This window comes from Aquila chrysaetos, chromosome 11, assembly GCF_900496995.4.
Source record: "Aquila chrysaetos chrysaetos chromosome 11, bAquChr1.4, whole genome shotgun sequence".
In the NCBI taxonomy this organism is placed as follows: Eukaryota; Metazoa; Chordata; class Aves; order Accipitriformes; family Accipitridae; genus Aquila; species Aquila chrysaetos.
In genome coordinates, this window is record NC_044014.1 from 15685709 (window position 1) to 15705213 (window position 19505).

Genomic DNA, 19505 nt, shown 5'->3' on the forward strand with positions numbered 1-19505 from the left:
ACAGAAACTGTTGAAAATAAACATCCTGGGAGTTGCGTTAAATATGTCCTGCTTATTAAACAACAATGCTTTTTAATGTCTCTTTACCCCTGCTTTGCAGAAAGGGAAAGCTGAAGCTCAGAAATTTGCCTGGGGTCATGGACTGGAGGAATTTGTGTAGGGTCATATGGTGCACTGATAATAGAAGACAGAATAAAAAGAAACCAGTTCTTCTGATAGCTAGCCTTGTGCTTCTGACCATGTTTTGGTTAATTTTACAATTGGCTAGCCACCTGTTAAGATAACACATTTTATCATTAAACAAAATTAATTTTAAAAATGTCTTGAAACTGTCTGATTTTAATGGGATCTGAATATTCTTAGTTTTAATCTGCCTCATGAGGCTTGTCTTTCTTCTGGGAAGTACATTGTTACATCATTAAAATATCATCCCCTACTGAGAGAGAAATCGGTCCCATTCACTAAATGGCAATGCTGAAACAATGACAAGTATTTCTAAAAACTGCATTAAAATTCATTTTTTCTCTTTCATCTGCAAGTTCATGGTTCTGTTAACCAATGGGTGCTCAGCCTGCTTGCAGCTGTGTGTGTGTGCACAGCCAAATTTTAGCTGTGATGGCAGAAGGTTTGAGAAGTGGCAATGAAGGCTTTCAGTTTTAAATTATTTCACTTTTCCACAGTGATTTTGCATGGAAATAAATGATTGATCATAATTTTGCACTCTGTAGCTGCTTCTAGTCCTTCTCTGTACTAAGAATTGAGAAACATCCAATTTAATTTCCCCCCCACCCCCGCCACTGCTGAAAAAGGGTTTGTGCATTCATCTTGATGAGAGCAGCAGGAAGGAGAGAATGAGGAAGAATGGGAAAGCTCAGCAAGGGGTCTTCCCAGTCTTCTTGAGGAAAGGACAGAAGTGTTCACAGTCTGTGAGCAGGAGCTATGCAACCTCTTGGCAGAAGCCACTGGACTAACCAGTTTGGACCAGCAGAAGCAAAGAGCCTTAATGCTGGTTTAATTTCCTTCATCTAATGGTAAGAATGGAAAAGTTGCAGGGGCATACTATGAAGGAATGAAAAAGAAGTTCTTAAGTGCAGTTGTATGTTAGCAGAACAGTAATAAGTGTACTTCTAACTGTAGTCTAGATGGCCCATCTTCTTCAGAAGCACGTGAAGCAAAACAGATCCGAAGAAGATTACCAGCCAGTGCCGAACTCTGGTGTGGTTTTTCCATCAGCTGGCTTTGTGCCTACAGGTGGATTCTCTCTGTCTGTTTGTAGGAGTCCTCTCTCTTCATGTTTCCAGCTAAGGACATAGTTATTCTTACAGATTATGGGGGGGATGGATCAAATAATGAGTAGAAGGGTGATGGCTGTCTTTACTTGGATACAAAGCAGGGCTAGACCATATTCTGACTAGAAAAGAAAATCTTAATGTTTCCAGGCTTGCCCATATAGCAACCAAAGAAGTCTGTAGTTGTTTCAGAGAAAATGGTCTAGGATGAAAGTCCGTCATACAATATAGTCACTCTCCCTCTCTACATACATAATTTGTAATTTATTGTGAGAGCGATGCAGGATGGAGCAGTGTTTATGTGGGAGTTGCTTTTAGTTTGTGGATAGTTGGCCTTGAATGCTGTCTCTTGGGAAGATGTTGGTGATTCTCCAGGGGGGTTGTTCACTGGGTCTGCTCAATGCCCTTCCTTCTTATATGCCAAAATTCTCAACGGGATTGAGAAATGCAACCAGCTATCATTCATCTTCTGCAAATTAGAACAATGAGAAGTGGGTGTAGTCTCAAGAAATGATGGATTGATCTTGTTTTAGAAGATGGGTCTTGGAAGCATCTCAACAGTTTTCTGAAGAAACTGTTTCTGAAGAAACTATATTTCTTCAAATATGACAGAATGTGTTTTCTGTTGCTAGTAGGTTCGAAGGAACAACAATCTATGTTCCCTGTTCATTTTCTTTTTGTAACTTTTTCCTTTTTTTTCTTTTGACTGGGATGACTCCAGTGGAGTATGTCACTCTTGTACTTTGTCGCAGCTGTTGTTTATAGGCAAGCATAAATGTCCTGAAAGTTTTTTACTGACAAGAAGATATTCCTATATATCCGTATCTTGCTGACCTTAAAATAAGACTTTATGCAGAGGCAAAACAGTACAGAGCCCATCAGTGAGAGGAAACATCTCTGCATGGGATTGGAACAGGTCTTATGGAGCATGGATTCAAGTCCAATGTTGGCAGGCAGTGTACTCTCTAGTCCCTTTTGCAAGCTACTCAAAGTAGTTCTTAAGTGAGTAGAATTTTCTTTGCTATGCCATTGTAGAGTTATTCCAAATTTGACTACTTTGAAAGCTAGAATCCTCGTCCTTATTTTCCAGCTTAACTTCATTCATAGCTAATTCATTCTCATTTGTTCTTATGCCAGTGTTGTCCTTGAGCTTAAACAGCTCTTCTTGCTCCTTGTCTTCATCTGCATGTATTTGTGGAGAGCAATCGTATTCTCCTCTGAGCTGGATCTGGTCAGGCTAAATCAGCATTTTTTTTTTTTCTTTTTCTTTCCATCATAAGATGTTTCCTATAACTCTTGAACATCTTAGCAGACCTTTTTAAACAGCTGCAGAATTTGATTAGTCTCCCTGGAATATGAGTGACCAGAGCTATAGAGAATATTCCAGGAAAAGTTTTATTGGTTCCTTGTACAAAAGTAGTAATCCTAATTTCTCTTTTCTGGCAATTTTTCACTTTATACAATATCTTATAGTAGTATTTGCCATCTTCATGGCTGCATCTTATTGGCGAACCATCATTATCTAATGAGTAACATATCCCAGGGCCTCTTCCTTTCTTCTCGTTTACTGAGTTCCTAGTTTATAATGGAAATAATGTTACTTTTTAATTTATGTACATCTTGTGTTGGTTCTGTTACCCAGATCTTCAAGATGCTGTGTCCTCTGTATTTATGATGTCTCTTAATTTTGTCTTCAGCCAATTTCATTAGCACATTGGTAATTCTTGGTTTTTTTAGCCATTAGTGAGAATATTTTAACATTAATTTCAAGATTAATAATAGGTTTCAGCAAGGATCAATCTCTGTACAGCTTGATGGTTCATTTTTCAAAATAACCTGTGATCCTCTACCCTTTTTAGTTTCTTATCCTCCTTACAACTCTGGTATTAATCCTAATCCTCTCCATTTTAACTAGTAACTTCCTACATGTCATCTATCAAATGCTTAACTACTTCTAATTTGTCTGGACTTTAGTGATCTTCTTAAAGAAGAAGATTGGGTTAGTCTAGCACTAATTCTAATTTGTTCTAAATTGGGAGTAGATTTACTTACGCCTTCCATGGTGACTGCTTCATTTTGGCAATAGTTATCAGTACTCAGTCTCAGTAGATTTCCATTCTTGGGAGACAGGACATACTGTTCATCTGTGTTTTGGGTTTTTTTTTTTTTTTTTTTTGCTTTTTAAGGGTTGGCCAGTCATTTCTGCAACATTTTAGACTCATTCTGGTTAATCTTCTTACAGATACTTGTTCTGCATGGGGATGCTAACATAGGCTGCCCATTAGGTATCGTCAGCTGCTTCTGTTTGCTGCCGCTTCATTTTTGCATCATAGTCCTCCAGGACAGCAGGCTTCTTTGGTACTTCTTGTTTTAAGGATGAGTTTCCTCTAGTTAAGCCAAGCAAAGGAGCATTTACATCTTGTGCCAGTCTCAAGGAGTTGAGACCTGTCATAGAGCTGGACTCAGTACAGGGCATTTGGATCAGGAAAGGAAGTCTTGGGGCAATTAGTTATGGATTCTGGGTTACTTATGATGCATGAACAGGTCCCACATTGTAATTGTAGCACAGTGCTTTGTGAGGGAAATGAATTGGGATAGAATGGCCATTCCTGCAAAAAGGAAGGGGGTTTTTTGTTTCTTTATTGAACAGGAAAATGTTTGGCTTGAGTGCTGGAGTCTGCTCAGAAGACAAGAGCTCACTAGCTAAGCAGGAGATGTGGTTGAGCGCTGGAGTCTGCTCTTGAAAGCATTTCCATTTGTTTAAGAAAAAAAACAACCAGTATTCCTCTTACAAATTTGTTTGCTTAATGTGTGAACTGCAGATTTCCTTCCAGGATAGTTGGCACAGACCTGTAACCCATCTCATCTGCATGCTTTTTTGTCTGCTACCTGAAATTCAGCAGGAGATCAGGAAGGTAAAAGGTAGCACTGTAGGTTCTTTTGCTGATTATGGAGATTGTAGTTTTCCAGACTTCTTAATTTTAGTTTCCTTGGCTGTAATTTTTTCTCAGGTATGGAATTTTTTTATTCCAGATGCTCTGATCTCAGTGAAAAATTAGAATCTGGGTGAGCTTTCTGATTTTTCTATGGACTTACGAAAAAGAGAAAAGATACTTAAAAGGCATCAGCTTCATTTTATTGATCTCTAGACAAGCTTCCAGCTTCTGTTTTATACATAATGCTTGCACCGTGAATGCCACTGTTCTTGTTGGATACTTACCTGGTACAAGTTCAGACAGTAGCATGAGAAATGTAGCTTCTCTTTTCTTCACCACAGATCTTGCAGTCTTGAAGGAGGCTGAATATAGGACTTGAATTTCAGACTTAAAATGTCAAGTGGCTGTGAAATCAAGCATGTTTTTACTTATGGGCACGAAGGGGATCTCTTTACACTGCTATAGTAAGCATGTTTGCAGAACTTGCTGTTACTTTTTGGACAAAGATTAATGGAGTGCTGTTACAGATCTCCATTTGGTTTTGAATACTGTAGCTTAGTATTCTTCTGAGCCCTTAAGAAGGTGCCCAGGTGTTTCATGTTACAAAAGTAGTTTTCCTGGTAGCTGCTGCTCATGCAGGTTATAAAAACTTGTGTCTTTTTATCTGTCAATGAATATAAATAGGCATTCTCCAGTGGGAGCTGGTTTTGAGCAGATCTCAGTCAACATACTCCAAACAGATTCACTAAAGAACTAGAGTAGCCATGTTCACCATGTGCGGTGAATTCATTAAGTTTGCAGGCAGTCAGAGCCTACTGTTAGAGTGCTGTGTCCTTCTGAAGGAGTTTGTATCAAACTGTGAGATGTGACAGTCAACTGACTCAGTGTTTGTTTGTTCCTTCTACAAAGTCTCACAAAGGGCACACTTAAATATTATCAGCTTATGGTTTTAGAATCAGAGCGCTCATCGTTTTCTCTCCTAACAGTAATGAAAGATTTTGAAATACTGTCTTTGGTTTTCTTCATTTAGAGTCCATAGATGTAACTGTGCCTTATTTTGAGTCCTGCTTTGGGCAGTGGAGTAAGGTATCTGTTTGGGCCATGAAGTTGTATATTCTGTAGTAGGAATTCAATTTATTGCTGTAATGCATACAAACTCATTAACAAGTTCTAGGCCACAGGGGATATTTTCCTTTGCTGTGGAAGTAATCTCAAATGGACAATCTTCAGTGCAACTGGCCATGCCCTCCCATGTCAGTGACTGACAGATCTAATTCTGCCTTTGTAGCCAAGAGCCTGTTAGTTAATGGAGTCGTGAATATTGTTACTCAGAGGCAACCGTCAGAGTATTAAAATGCATTATTCCCATTCTTCACTTGATATTTATCAAACAAGGTGTTATATTTAATGAATGAAATGTTACCGTCAAATAAATACTGTGTGTAGATCATAACTTAAAAGGAATGAAAATCTAAGTAGCTTTACTATTGCTTTGCATTGACAGAGAGAGATGGGTTTAGCTTGCCTGTTTAAATCGTATGTGATGGAAACCCAGAGTGAATGCCCTCTCTGAGGGAAAAGGAAACATTATGGGTTATATGATCAGATTCATAAGATCCTTAGTACATATATATATTTCATACAGGTCTCAGTTCTGCCCCCCCCCCCCCCCCCCCCCCCCCCAATTTCTTCTTACATGGAAGCAGATGAAATGGAGAAGCAGCAGTACTGCCTTGCAAGTACCATAGTAGGTTTCCTTTTATAATTATAATTCTTGACATATTTATCCTTTCTTATGGAAGTGAAGATGCAGATATTTAAGAACCCTTCTTGCACAAAAAAGCCCAATTTCCGCTCAGTACTTAATTAGCACTTGTTTATGACACGGCATCTGATTTGATTTTCAAAACAAATTGCACAGTAAAGAGGCTGATATTTAAACTGTATAGTAACCACAGCTCCAGCTGTGACTCAAATATTGTAAGCCTTCAGGGGTTGTGTTTAGGCTTAGAAAATAGGAACTCAGGCCTGTAATTAAATGTCCTCTGAAATCAGCCTTTGTAGGGAAGGGAAGAGGGTACCACTGAATTTTAAATTACTGACTTGTTCTCAGAAATCATTCTGTTGTTCTGGGCCTTGCTAGGGACTGCAGAAATCAAATGGATTAAAAATGGAAGAGTGGATTACTAAAGGAAAAAAGTCAGGAGTTGCAGAAAAAAAAGATGAGCAAAGTAAGCTATTCTGGCTCACGGGCTTATAGACAATTTCAATATATATAATAATTTTAATATATGGGTAATATATATATGACAAGTTCTGTGGCCACCAAAAAGACTAAAGAGAAAGTAGGCATTTCATATAGAGCAAAATTGCATTTCAGAATTATGAATAAGTTGCTGATGGTTGTGGAATAAGCCGTCTGTGGTGATGGAAGGCTCATTTTTAAAGCAAGTCCTCAATAATAAACATGAATGTCTTGGAAAAGGAAGTAGACAGTCTTATATTACAAATTAGTCACTCACCTAGATAAAAAAGTGAAATATTCACAAAATAGCATGATGGAAATTAGCAGTTAGAGTGCTTTCAGAGTTACTTTTTGAGGAAAGCAAACACTATTGTGGCTATTGAAAAAGACAGGAAAATTACCCTAGCAGCCTGACTTCTAGTCATGGAAAATGCTGGAGCAGATGCTGAGAGAAAATACTATGCTTATCAGTGATATTGAATCATGAGCATAAATGGTGTGTACTCATGAAAATATGAAAATGAGTAGATCTTGCTGGGCAATTAATTGCATTGCTGATAGAATTGCCTTGAATGGATCATAATCGTGGAAGATTGTAGTGTTGATTGATAAAATAGTACAGCTTTCAAACAAGGCAGTTGTCTGTGTCCCACATCTTTTAAAGGCTGGGGGAAGAGGGGCAATTTTATTTTATATTTTAAATTGTCAAGCATATATGGGTTCCTCTTCTATTATTTTGTAATTGTCTGCTGTCATTCGGGTACTGAAATTTAGAACATTTTAACAAGATGTACTTATTTAATTGCCTGTCTATGCTGAAGAATGCATTCCTAGGGGTCATTCACAATGTGCCTAGGAGAACTACAGAAGTTCAGAATTTAGGAGATTGGTTGTAAAAGTTTAGCCAATGGTGAATCTATGAGATTTTAATTAAATAACACTTTTCTATCAGTGCTTGTGTTTGATGTGAATGGGGGCTCACTTGTGCAAATATCTCACTTTAATGACATAAGCAGCAGTATGTGGGTAGTGACATACTTCATACTGGTAAAATTTGCTTCTCTTCTATATAGTTTATTTTCTTTTTAGATGAGGGTAGGTTTGTCAAATGTAGAGGAGACATAACTCACTGAGAGGATTTTGCAAATATGGTGTTGAGGGGTGAGTGATGGGTCTTAAGTTTCTTCTATTTGTATATTTAACTTCTCAGCATTGAAGAATAAATTGAGTTTACAGTAGCTGCTAATCTATTGAAAGTCCTGATTACTTTTATTGCTAATACTCAAGTAACTTTATGTTCAGGTCACAAAGAACTTGTGTTGGTAAGAATTGTCTACATAGAAATACAGTGTTGTCTTTGATATTGGAGACATTCCTGCATGAGAGTAATCCTGTTGATTGCGATAGATCTGTTAATACACTTACATGTTTGCAGGACCAGGGTCTTCAAATTAAATGGTTTAAGTCACTGTCTTAAATCAATTACTCAAACTACTCTGGACCGATGGGCTTTACAAATGTTAAGCAGCCTGCAGGTCCTAAGAGAAAAGCTTGACTGTTATCCTTTAATTTGTAGGTTAGGTGACAGAAGCAGAAAGAAATGAAGTCATTTTTCACAATTTGTTGTGTGAACCTGGGAAGATCCGAGACTGGTATTCAGGTCTCTTTACTCCTGACACTGTGATTTCAAAAGATCGTTATTTCTGCTTGTTTATGAAGGCGCTTTTTTTTTTTTTTCCTTGATAGGTATACTGTGCTGTGCTACTTCGAAAAAGCAATGGAAGCACTTGAAACAGAAGTAAAACGTGGGTTTCTGTAGTGTTCTTGCTAGATATGTAGCACTTTATATAGTTTCTTTCATTTTCAAAGCACGTAGAAATGTCAGCAGTTCCTCTCAGCAAACCTGTGAGGTGGGTTAAATGAGTGTTGTCCTAATTTTACAGTAGTAGAGAGACTAACCACCCATGAAGTTAGTGCTGAAGTAAGGATTAGGTCTTGGAGCATGATGCTTCTAGCTGTGTGAGAAGTCCCCTAAAACATAGTTTGTTAATGTGTTAAGCATTGCAAGTCCAAACTCAGCAGGTGAGTGCAGTAACCAGATATACTTGACTTTAATTTATCAGCACAATGGTGGTTATTAAAATTCCTGTTTAACTGAGATTACTGACTAGGACACCAGGGCATAATCCTATTACTGCTTTGAAAGATTTAGGAGGATTTAAATTCAAACTGGAGAGAAGCAAAAATAACTAATGTTCAAAGTATGTTGTAAAATCCTGTATGTGTACCTCTCTTTAGAGGCAAGATTTTAGTCTGTTCTACTACTTAATTTCAAATGCCAAGGCTGGACCTCTATAGCTGTGAAGCTTCGTCATTCAGTGGTGACACATTTTTCCTCTCCAACCAGTTGTATTTTTTAGTGTTACAAGTACCAAGGTGGACAGTTTGTACAAACTAAATATTTTGTTGACACAAGAACAAATGGGGATAAACTCACCTTGAATAGAGTCATTCTGAAAATGAGAAAGATTTTTCCAGCCTTCCAGAATGAGTGGTAAGGATACATGTCTGCTGGTTTGGAGGGGAAGTACAGTGAATTAAGAAAGGGATTGTGAAGTAGTTTCCAGGACTAAGAAAGATCTCTGGACTTGGTATCTGAGGATGTCCTGTCTGGTCCTGTTGCTTATTTTAATTTCTAAGCATCTCCTTTTTTTGGGAGGGAGTGGGAACAGTTGAATCCACTTGATTGTGAGAATATCTTTGAACTGCAAATGAATGTCATGGCAGGCAGTGTTTCATTTTTTTGTTGCATACTTTTATTTTCTAGCTGTGAGTTATGCTATATATGTTTTGTGCTTCCAGAGCAATGGGATGTCTTGCCTTTTCCTCAATCCAATAAAGCATGAAAACAATAAATGAGGAGGAGATTATATTTGTCTATCAGTTTGAGGCATAATTTATGGCTGTGTGTGAGTATAGTTTCCTGTTACCCTGCTATTAAGGCTGCACCTCTTCAGGCATTTTCCTTAATCTTTTCATGTTGTCCAATGTGTGGTCTGACTGTGTTGAGGATGGTGACCGTAAAAACGCTCTCGTAGCTTGACTACTGCTGTTTTGACACCATTTAGCTTTATGTAGTGGCAAAAGCATTAATGACCATTAGTCTCTGCTACTGTACCCACCACAGAGGCTGTGCTTATCCAAGTGCATTTGTGTGGAAATTTTAAAGAAATACCTGTATATACTGAGTTGAAATGTAAAATGGTGGAAATCGTAAAAATGATGGTGGTTTTGTTAGAAAAGTGTTCTTAAAGCAGCTGAGTTCTTGAGTAAACAAGAACTAATCTGGGGACTAAACCTTCATACGTGGCTTAAAAAAATCTGCATTGTTTAAAATGCTCCAGAATTTAGACTTAGGTTAGCTAGGTCCCAGTGTAAAAGGAGGTCTCTCTTTATGTCTATTCTCTCCTAGCCCCGAATACACATGCCAAAAGATGGATTCCAACTTATATCTTCTGGATACCAAGCATGGCTAAAGCAGGTTGGACTGTATTATTGTTATTCATCTCATGTGAGGGACTGTGTTGGACACCTGTGCTTGTCTCATTAGTGAAGTACATAAATGAGGGTGTAATGAAGTTACGGTACCATGTTAGTTGATACCCCTCATAGCCATCACTGTTTTGTGTTTATGCATGCTGTGTTTGTATAACATTTTCTCACCAGTCTTATGAATGTGCACTTCCTGTAAATAAAAGTTCAAAACGCAGTCACCTGAAAGCGAAAAGGGTCAGAGTCTGAAAAGAAATCTGCAACAACAGCTTGAATTACAGAATTAAAATGGACCTTCAAACACAAAGCTGCATGGTGGTGGTGCTGGTAATAATGGGGAGGCCACTGGGTTAAAACTCAGGAGAATTGCATCTAGCGTCTAATTCAGATCTGCCTGGGTGAAACAAGTATGGACACTTACTCACATCACATAACAATTGTGCAGTTTGACACAATCTGACACTGTGGGGAGTCCCTACTCAGAAGTGGCCTAGTGCTATATTACTCTGGCTATTATTAAAGGCCAGGCTTTAGATGTCTCAGCAGTCTGCCTCTAGCAATTGCTGTCAGCTTTTCACTTTTGTGAGTGAAAAATCCCCCTTCAGAAAAAATAGCTTAATTTACAAATTGCCTGTACAAATCTCTTTCATGAAGATACATGTATGATGAATCCTGCGTCCTTGAGAATACGTGGCTTAAAGTTGCTGTTTTTGTAGAAAGCCAGAATGGTTGTGTTGTTATGGCAACAAAACTGGAAATATGAAAACAGCACAGATAAGCTGCATCCTGTTGTCGTGGCAACTGGAGTTGTGAAATGATGAAACGTGGTGGTGAAGGGATCTATGGTACTGTGAGCCCAAAAGAAAGAGCCAAGTCACTTGAGCAGAGTGGGAGAGAATGAAAAACTACAGCAGCAAAACCCCTTAAAACACAAGAGTTTCATTGCAGGTGCTAACAGGGTGGCTTTGATTCTCTCCAGTCTTGTCTCAGTATCTTATAAGTAGTAACTTGTTTGTGCAAGTTGCTTACTGCTGTCAACTAACATTGACTTCTGTGAAACTGAGAAGAGCTTGAACACCTGTAAAAAGATGGGCATTGGGTCCTGTATTATATTTGCAAGACATTTCTTTGGATGAGTGATGTGTTGCAATGGTGAAGCGTGCTTTGGAGCTTCTCTCCCAGAGACCATTTTTCTCCCTCTCCAGGTCCACACTAGTGAAGGTCAGTTGGGACATTGAAGCTGATGTTTTCTTGATTTAAACTTTGCTGAGCTGGAGGCAAGGTGTCTCAGAGGAATCTCAACTCTGCAATTATTGTCTCACAGTGCTCAAGTTTGTTGACCTATGGGGCATGGCATCAGTTTCTGTTTCTTACATGGTAGTTTGGGAGAACAATAGGAAGAGGATTGTGTGGCTGTTCTGTTTTTCTTTTACTTCTGAGGCAAACAGACCTGCATCTGTTATTGCTATGTTATATTACCAATGCTCTCATGCAGGTGGGATATATTCTTTTTTGACTCTGAAAAGTACTGAGGGGGAAAAGCCCAAAATGCTCAGTTAGTAAATTTTCCAAGAAGACTTTCACATTAGGCAACCTCAAATAATTTAAGAACTTAGACTTTTTAAAAAATATTTTTCCAAGTGGCTACTTTCCTTTTGAGTTTTAGTTTACTGTTACTGATTCTAAAGTCTTTATCTTCTTATTCCTCCTTGATCCAAGGAAAAGTTATAAACCTGAGCTTGTGTCATTAGCAGATGCTGTCATGGAAATAGCTTTGCTATTCCAGTTTCAACGCTGTGATTTCACCACAGGAAGTATATGGGTAAGGGAGTTGATACAAAGGGTGGAAACTTTTGATCAAAAGAAAGAGCTCTTGTGAGAAGCAGAGAGGTTAAGTTTTTTTGGGGTGAGACTGATTTGGTGTAGGATATATACCAAAGGTCCTACCTGTAGGACTCTCTAAAACTGTATGTTGGAAAGAAAGCCACTTTTTATGTATTTCAAAGCAGTAATCTACATATGCATCCAGATGGAATGGTATCTGTGCATCACATTTGTCCTCCTGGTATCTGTGTTTTTAACAGGATCCTAATGTAATGATTTTGTGTTTTTTTTTTTTTTTTTTTTCCCCCCTCAGCATAGCTAAGTATTGATCTGCTGCCTGGCTTATACAGAATGTGAGAAGTATCCCAGTAACACATTGTATTAATGCGGGCTAAAAGCAGGTTATATTACAGATGAGGTGGAGGAAGATGGAGTTCTGCAAGACTGGACACAAACTATAAATATCCATAAAACTGACAATTTTATCTAAAAACAGTGCTGGCTGGATTTGCATATTTCCAGGCTACTTAAACTGGAGATAATAGTTGAACACTACCTGAGCATGGGTCGCCCACACTGATGCCATTACCCTCTGCCCTTTAATGCCAGGTTTTTATATTTAATGTTGCTGTGCTGCAGTGGAGAGCTGTATTCTGTTCCTATGTGGGCTAGAGGAAATACAATACCAATGGCCAGAAATACATGTTGCTTTAAGAATAGCATTTTAAGTAACCTGCAGAGCTCTCATTACTATAGCTGTTTCCTGTGAGTTTATCTTTTACAAAAAGGCAAACACCTACAGTTAATTTATTCAGCCTTGATCTTCATTTAAGCCTTTCTTTGAATGGCAGAGTTGTGCTGCTAGCAGTCTGTAACATACCATGACCTAGATGTTGACCCTTTGAAGACAAGCTGCAATTGACTTCTGAGGGGAGGAGGGAGGGGAATGTTTGTGTATGAATATGATCAATAGACATGACATTCCAATTCCTGTATTATATTGACACCTTCTATGATATAAGCCAAACTGTGAAATTGGGCAAATTAAGCTCTTAATTAGCTGAAACACTTACAAAACATTGTTTTGATTACATGAATGGGGAAGTTAAAAGTATCATTTTAGGTGTCTTGTGAAACATGGTAATTCGGAGTTAAAGCTAATCCCTCCCCTTCGCATACCATTGTGAGCAAGTATGCATCACATAGGATATGTAGTATAATGCACTCATGTGAGCCTTTCTGCCTCCCACTGTCTTTTGGAGTAGAATTTTTAGAGCCAAGTTATAAACCTGTAAATGTGTTTTATGCTGGAAATTCTTGGTGCTACCTTAACTAGATTAGTACCAGCAAAGGCCAGTATAATCAAAACAAGGCACTTCAGATATTAATGGTTTGCTCTTCAGTCAAGTCAGCTGGAAAAGAGAGTGTAAAAACCAGGACTGTGGTGAAAACAGGATTCTTCCACTAGAATTGCACTTTCCTATGAGAAAAATGCAATGATTCTGGAAATATTTTGGTTTTTTAATTTTATCGTTTAGCATCTCCTTCTTAACTTCTAAATTGTATTCTATCTTCAGTGGATCCATATACTTTTTAAAATTCAGATACTAGTTCCTTGAGTGGAAAGTAGAAAGAAGCTTTCTTTCTGCAATTCATTATTAATACTTGACACTCATATAGGACTTTGAGAATGCAAAGTGCTATGCAGACATATCAGTTATCCTTGAAACACTTTTGTGTGGTAGATGCATATCATAATAATCCTGAGAGATTTTATGGAATTAAATAAAACTAGAGATGAGGGAAAATCTAATGAAACCTCCATTTCGTCTTTCCACCAGCGTAGGTTTGTTCTCTGCAGTTTTTGTGATGGAAATCCAGACTGAAGTTGTAGAAGTGTCCCAAGCTGAAGAGGTTTCAAGCCATTTCTTAGAGTAGGGTTGTGTGGTTTTTTTAAAGCCTCATAGTTGTTCAGGTTGAGTGATGGTTAGGCAGTTGGTATACTGCTTTTTCTGCCTTTTATTATAAAGGTGATGATTCACCATTCTCTGCTTGGCGCTCTGTTGTTTCAGTTTTCGGTGTTTATGTGGTAGAGCTTCATAATTAAGGACACGCTTGGTCTCTGACAACTCTCTCAGGCAGGGTAGTTCTGTTGTCCTTGCTGTGTGGATGTGGAACTGAGATGCTGTGTTACTCTGCCCAAATTCATGCAGAAGGCCTGTGTCAAAGAATTAGATTTTTGTCTTATGGCATAGTAAGATTTTAAATTGTTCGGAATTGCTGCAAAATCAGGATTTGGATATGATGGAGCTTAATAGCAACTATGTTTTCTTGCTTACGAAAGAGTCTAATGCTCTTGGTCTTGTAAGATCTCCATTTTAAGCTTTCAGATAGTTTCATGCTTTAGACCTTGGTGAGATTGCTTTTAGTAAGTTTGTGTAGGGCTTGCTTTTAACACCATCTTTGGTGTTGCTTAAAGCAGCACACACAAGTTTCTGCATGTTATACTCCTTAAGGAAGGGTATGGCATCTGAATCTTAAAGCTCTGCAGGTGCACTGGTTTAGATATATCAGCTTCATGGATTAAAGAGCTGTAATTATGAAAACATTAGTATTGTCTAGTTCAGATATGATCTACACAAGTTCCCTCAAGAACTTGGCAACTGAGGATCTCGTACACCTTGTAGATGGGAAGCTGGCCCCTTTCTGGGGTGTGTAATTTCTGTCAATCTGGAATCCTGGAGGTGAACTCCAGTAACCACTCACTGGGGAAAACATTTCTTCACAAATATTTACCTAAAAGCTGTGATTTGATCCTCCCAGATACCACTCAGGTAAGAAATTATTTGGATAATCTGAATATGTAAACCCTTTTCTATGTCCCTTATCTTTGATATTTAAAAATAGTTAGTGAACTGGAATCACTTGTAAAAAGTTACTGTAAGCGAGGGAGTTACCAGAAGATTAGAGAAGAGTTTGCGTAATATGTATGTTAAGGAAAATTTACTGAATAGTTACATGAAAAGTGGGAGGCTGAAGGAAAAGGAATCACTTACAGCAGTTTGAGCTGTATGTGCACAGCAAAGCTTGCAGAATGTAGTAAACCCCTGAGCCATAGGGTGAAGGGGAAAACCACTTCACTGAAGTCAGTGATGTGTACCGGGGTAAGAAGTCCAGTATTTCCTATGTTTGGAATCTAGGAAGAGTGTTATAATTGAACGCTGTAGCATGTTTCAGCCTCTGATTTGTGATACCTAATTGTTTTGAAGACATCCTACAGTTGCCCTGGGAATATTCTCAGCTTTCCCTAAGTAAGGTATTGGGTTGCTTGATTTGGAGTTCGTGAAAATGCTTCAAGGGTCTTCAATAAGATAGCTCAATTACTTTTCTTATACCAAAACAGGAGCACAAACCACTTTTAATCGTCCCCATACATGCTTGTGGAAATGTGACCAAAATGTCTGAACGTAATAGAGGCTGAGAAATTGTGAAAAGCACTGGTTATGACAGCAGCTATGTGTTGCCCTTCACAATTCTGGTGCAATATGCGCCAACTAGAAGAGCTGACAGTTTGTGGGCTAGTTGAACCCTGGGAGATCCTTCTCATGGTCATACTCTGTGAGAAGTACTGTAGTTGCCTCTTTATTTTATAAATTAATTTTCTTACCATGGAAAGATTTTCAAGAAAAACTGCCAGTGACAAAGTCAGAATTGTCTTGTTTTAAGTGCAGGGAATAGTGGTCTGGGGTGTAAGAAGGTGTAAATTTTAACTCTATGGGTTTGGGCCATTGCTTTTGGCTTAATTAAGATTTACAGCTTTTAATATTTTTCTTATTTTCAAATGAAAACAAGACAAAAAACTTTTGGAGAAAGTTATAAAAGTATTAATTTGCTCTGAGCCATGCTAGTCTCTTTGGTAAATTCATAATTAGGCAGGGTTTGTTTTTTTTTTTTTGAATGGGTATTCTTGTCTCTCAGGTATATAACTGCTCCATAACTGGTAAATCTGTATTTATATGTTAGGGTTTTTAAAGGCGTATTATTTACACAATTCACTGGAATGGCTCCTTTGAAAGCTGGGTGGCTCTCTCATGTAATTACGTATTTAGTATGCCTTGTATCCACTGTTGGGATAGGGGGCGGAAGAAAAGAAAAAAACAAAGCCTCACAAAAACCTAGTAAAATAAAAAGAATATTCTCATTTCATTTTTGCAGGGTTTTTTGAAGTTATATCATATGTATCTTTCTCAGATAAGAAGCCTATATGATCAAGTGCTACCCAAGCTAAAAAATGAAATATATATGGCAGGTTTTTTAATTGTGAAAGTACACAAGGTGCAGTGGGAATTTATTTTTTTTATCCCTGTATCGTATATATTTAGTCAAAGAGAACACCTCTCTGAACAGTAGAGGGAAAAATAAGAGATACTTTTTCATTTTTATGTGTGAGAGGTTGAAAGGATGAAAAGTGGACCAGAAAAAGAAACGCCAAATCACTTTTTAGCCAGAAGTAAGTTTCTGGAATTGTTATTAAGTTTAATGAGACCAACATTTGTAATGTAAATAGCAGCTGCCTTATCTGATAAGTTTCATACAATGTATCGCATTCTGTGGTGACAGGAATAGTGCACGTTGGACACAATGTGAAAGTGATGCGTGTTATATTTTTGGCCTTGTCTTAGTTAAATATGTGGCCAAAAAAAGTGTAAGAGGAACTGAGTGGGACTGAAAAGTATTAGGGTTTGTTCTCCCATTTGTTGTGTTATAATAAAAAAATATTTGTGAATATTAGGAATCCTAGTAACATCTGAGCATGTGTTTGATAAAGCATTGTAAAGGATCAAAATTTCAAAGGCACATTTCCTGAGAATTAGATTTTTAGAGAGCATGCAGGGAACAGTACTGCTAAAGAGACTTTCAGGGAGAATTGTACCTGCCAGGCATCTCATATCTGCTTTCTAATGTGATGAAAAAAAGAGGTGGGGAAAGATCTCTCTCCTCGTGTCAAGCTCAGGTCTGGTGTATATAAATACTCTTCAGAGCATCCCTTATGTTCTGTTTGCTCCAGTTTGGGTAGTAGAATTTCTAGCACTTCTTTTCCCCTCTTATCCTGGTTTTTATAATAGTTACAGCTTGTGTTTCTGTTTTTCTTTGTACAACCTTATCCAGTTCCCTGGCTTATGATCAGCTGGACCAACCAGAAGAAGCCTCATTTCTCTCCATTTTTAAACTCTTCAGCTCTTGTCAGCATGTGTCATACTGTATTTATGCTCCTTAATGAAAATATTGGGTGAACAGGATCTTAATTCCCGTCTCCCAAGAGAAGTAGAAATTGTTATTGGTTTATCTTTAGAGTTCAACTGCATAAAGCACTGGACACTGTACTAGGAGGGAAATAATTCTGAACTAAGAAATGATTGAAATAGGTATGGTAAGCAGGTGAAATTCGTATTATGTACAGATGACCAAAAACCAGCCCTTGGAAGAAAATTGAGTTTTCTTTTTGGTTTTGCCACTAACTTGTGAAGATGTGCAAAAATATGTTAGGTTGCCTGTAAATCAAAGGCGTTTTAGGCACGCAGGTTATCATAAAGTTGAATGCAGGGTTCAGACAGGGATAATAGGTTGTTACACTTTATTATGTTAAAATGCACCACAGTTAAAGACAGTCATTCTGTACTACTGTCTAATTAATTTATCTGAAGTATTTATAAAGAAAATGTTCTTAAACTATTGTTTGATTATTTTTTTGTGGCTCTTGTTTTACAGTGAGTTCAGTACAGTAAGTTTGTGTTTTCACACCTGTGCACTATAGTTGTAAATTGTAGTAGTCCAAGAACTTTTGTGTTTTCCTCATGTAGAGCCACTTAGTTTTACAGGACAAGGTGATGTATTTCTGACCTGTAACACAATTTACTAAAACTCTGTTAGTTACCCCTAGTATATTGTATTTGCTGAAGGACTAGAAGAGAACAAATTTGATAAAAAAACCCAAACCAAAACAAAACAAAAAACCCCAACAGTCTGAAATAGTAATGTATAATCTTGTAATGCAATAGCAAATAAAGTAAATAACCAATTTTTAGCACTGGCAAAAATTTAGCCTTTGAGTGTGTATTGAGATTTGTCTTTAGGACATCAAATAATTGGAAGAGAGGGTAGTCTATTAGAGGCAGAACATCTGATGTAGTCAAAAATGTTCTTGCAATATAGTTACAAGAGTAATTGAATAGGTTAAAATACGGCTTCCCTTACTGCCCACTCAGCTCAGCCAGTGACTGTGAATGCTTCTAGCTTATTTTAATTCAAAGTAAGGCAAGCCCATTTTAATCACCAGTGGAGCAGCTGGTACGAGCCTCTGTCAGAAGGAGGTTACAGGTCTTGTTTGAAACTGTATTCCCTGTATTTCTTTAGTGGGAAAATATATTTCAGAGTTCAGGGAATAGGACTTAAAAATCAGTTGGAAAAAGAAATTGTGTTTTTTGTCAAATAATTCCTTATCTTATGCCACTCAATGTGTATTAAAGATGCTTAGCTTTTAAGCTTTCATCTCTGGGTCCAAAAGTTGTGCAGACATGCAAAGTATTAATGCAATTGGGAGTCAGGACGGTAGAGAGACTGCTGCATCCTGGACCAGTACTTAGCAAGCAATATCAGCATTCCCATTTGGCTGTAGTCCAAACGCTGTGCCTCTGTATCTTTGTTTTGAAGAATCAATGTAGATTGACTTAAGTTCAGGAGAGGATTTTGTCAGTCAGCTTTCAAGTAGTGAACGTTGAGGCCAGTCCCTTGTTTGTGGAGCTGACAGTACAAAAGTGAGTGTTTGACACGTGGTTTGCTCAGTGGATGGGGATAGAGGCTGTTCAGATTTTTCAGAGATCAGGCTGTAAATGAAGTTGTTCTGTTGGGTCACTCATCTGATTTACACACAAGCTGTTTCTATTGAAGCACCTGGGGCCTTTTGTTCATGCTTGTGAATAAGCCTCTTTCAGTCACCAACAGTAATTTAGCGTCTCTGCTTCCTTCAATAGGTAAAAGGCAAGTACAGGAATGACATTTTCTCCCACACTGTGTGCAATTTCACACTTATTTTTTAAGATAGATAACAGAACTGTTTTGGTAATATAAATTTTGTTATATACTGGAGCAGATTCAGAAGTCATCTAAGGTGTTGGTAATTTTTTACCACATACTTCCTAATTCTGGAATGATACTAAGCAGCGGGAGTGCATGGGTGAGTAGTTATATCCTCTGTAGGTACCAGAGAGTTCTGCAGAATAGACCTCCAATGTTTTCCTTTGTTATCATGGCAATTTTAGAGGAAGACATTTCATTACCTTGTAGGTGCCCTGGCACAACAGCGTGCCCTACCTGCAGCTTGTAGTGACTCTGACTTGAGCCATAGTTTCACACAAACTTTGAGGCAACATAAGCTTGCCTTTCCACTGACAGAATGGTCCTCATTTTTCCTGCCTCTGTGTCTTTACATGCTTTGGTCAGTACAAATATTTAAAGTAACTTCTTTTATCTTGTCAATCAATTTTAATGGCAATCAGTTCTTTGAGCTTATTATTGCAGCACAAAAGCTTGAGCCAGCACAAGGGATGAGAAAGCTTGAGAAAAGGAAATAAATGATGAGGCAAGACTTCGCCAAGTCTG

The 19505-nt window shown here is 37.9% G+C and overlaps 1 protein-coding gene across 11 annotated transcripts in view; it reads left to right on the forward strand.

The window, feature by feature from the left end:
- BTRC (beta-transducin repeat containing E3 ubiquitin protein ligase) overlaps window positions 1–19505 on the forward strand; it is a 123922-nt gene that overhangs the window by 6926 nt on the left and 97491 nt on the right. For 6 of the 11 annotated variants that reach the window (XR_005933504.1, XM_041127131.1, XM_041127132.1 and 3 more), the window contains exon 2: window positions 9943–10011. The exons of 4 other annotated variants lie outside the window; for them this stretch is intronic. Coding sequence is in view for 6 of the 7 variants with exons in the window: in XM_041127131.1 (XP_040983065.1) it covers window positions 9943–10011 (69 nt within the window). In the remaining variant the exon portion in view is untranslated. Of the gene's footprint in view, window positions 1–541; window positions 546–9942; window positions 10012–19505 lie in introns of those variants that run through there. One more of the 11 variants, XM_030029813.2, reaches the window with a different exon arrangement.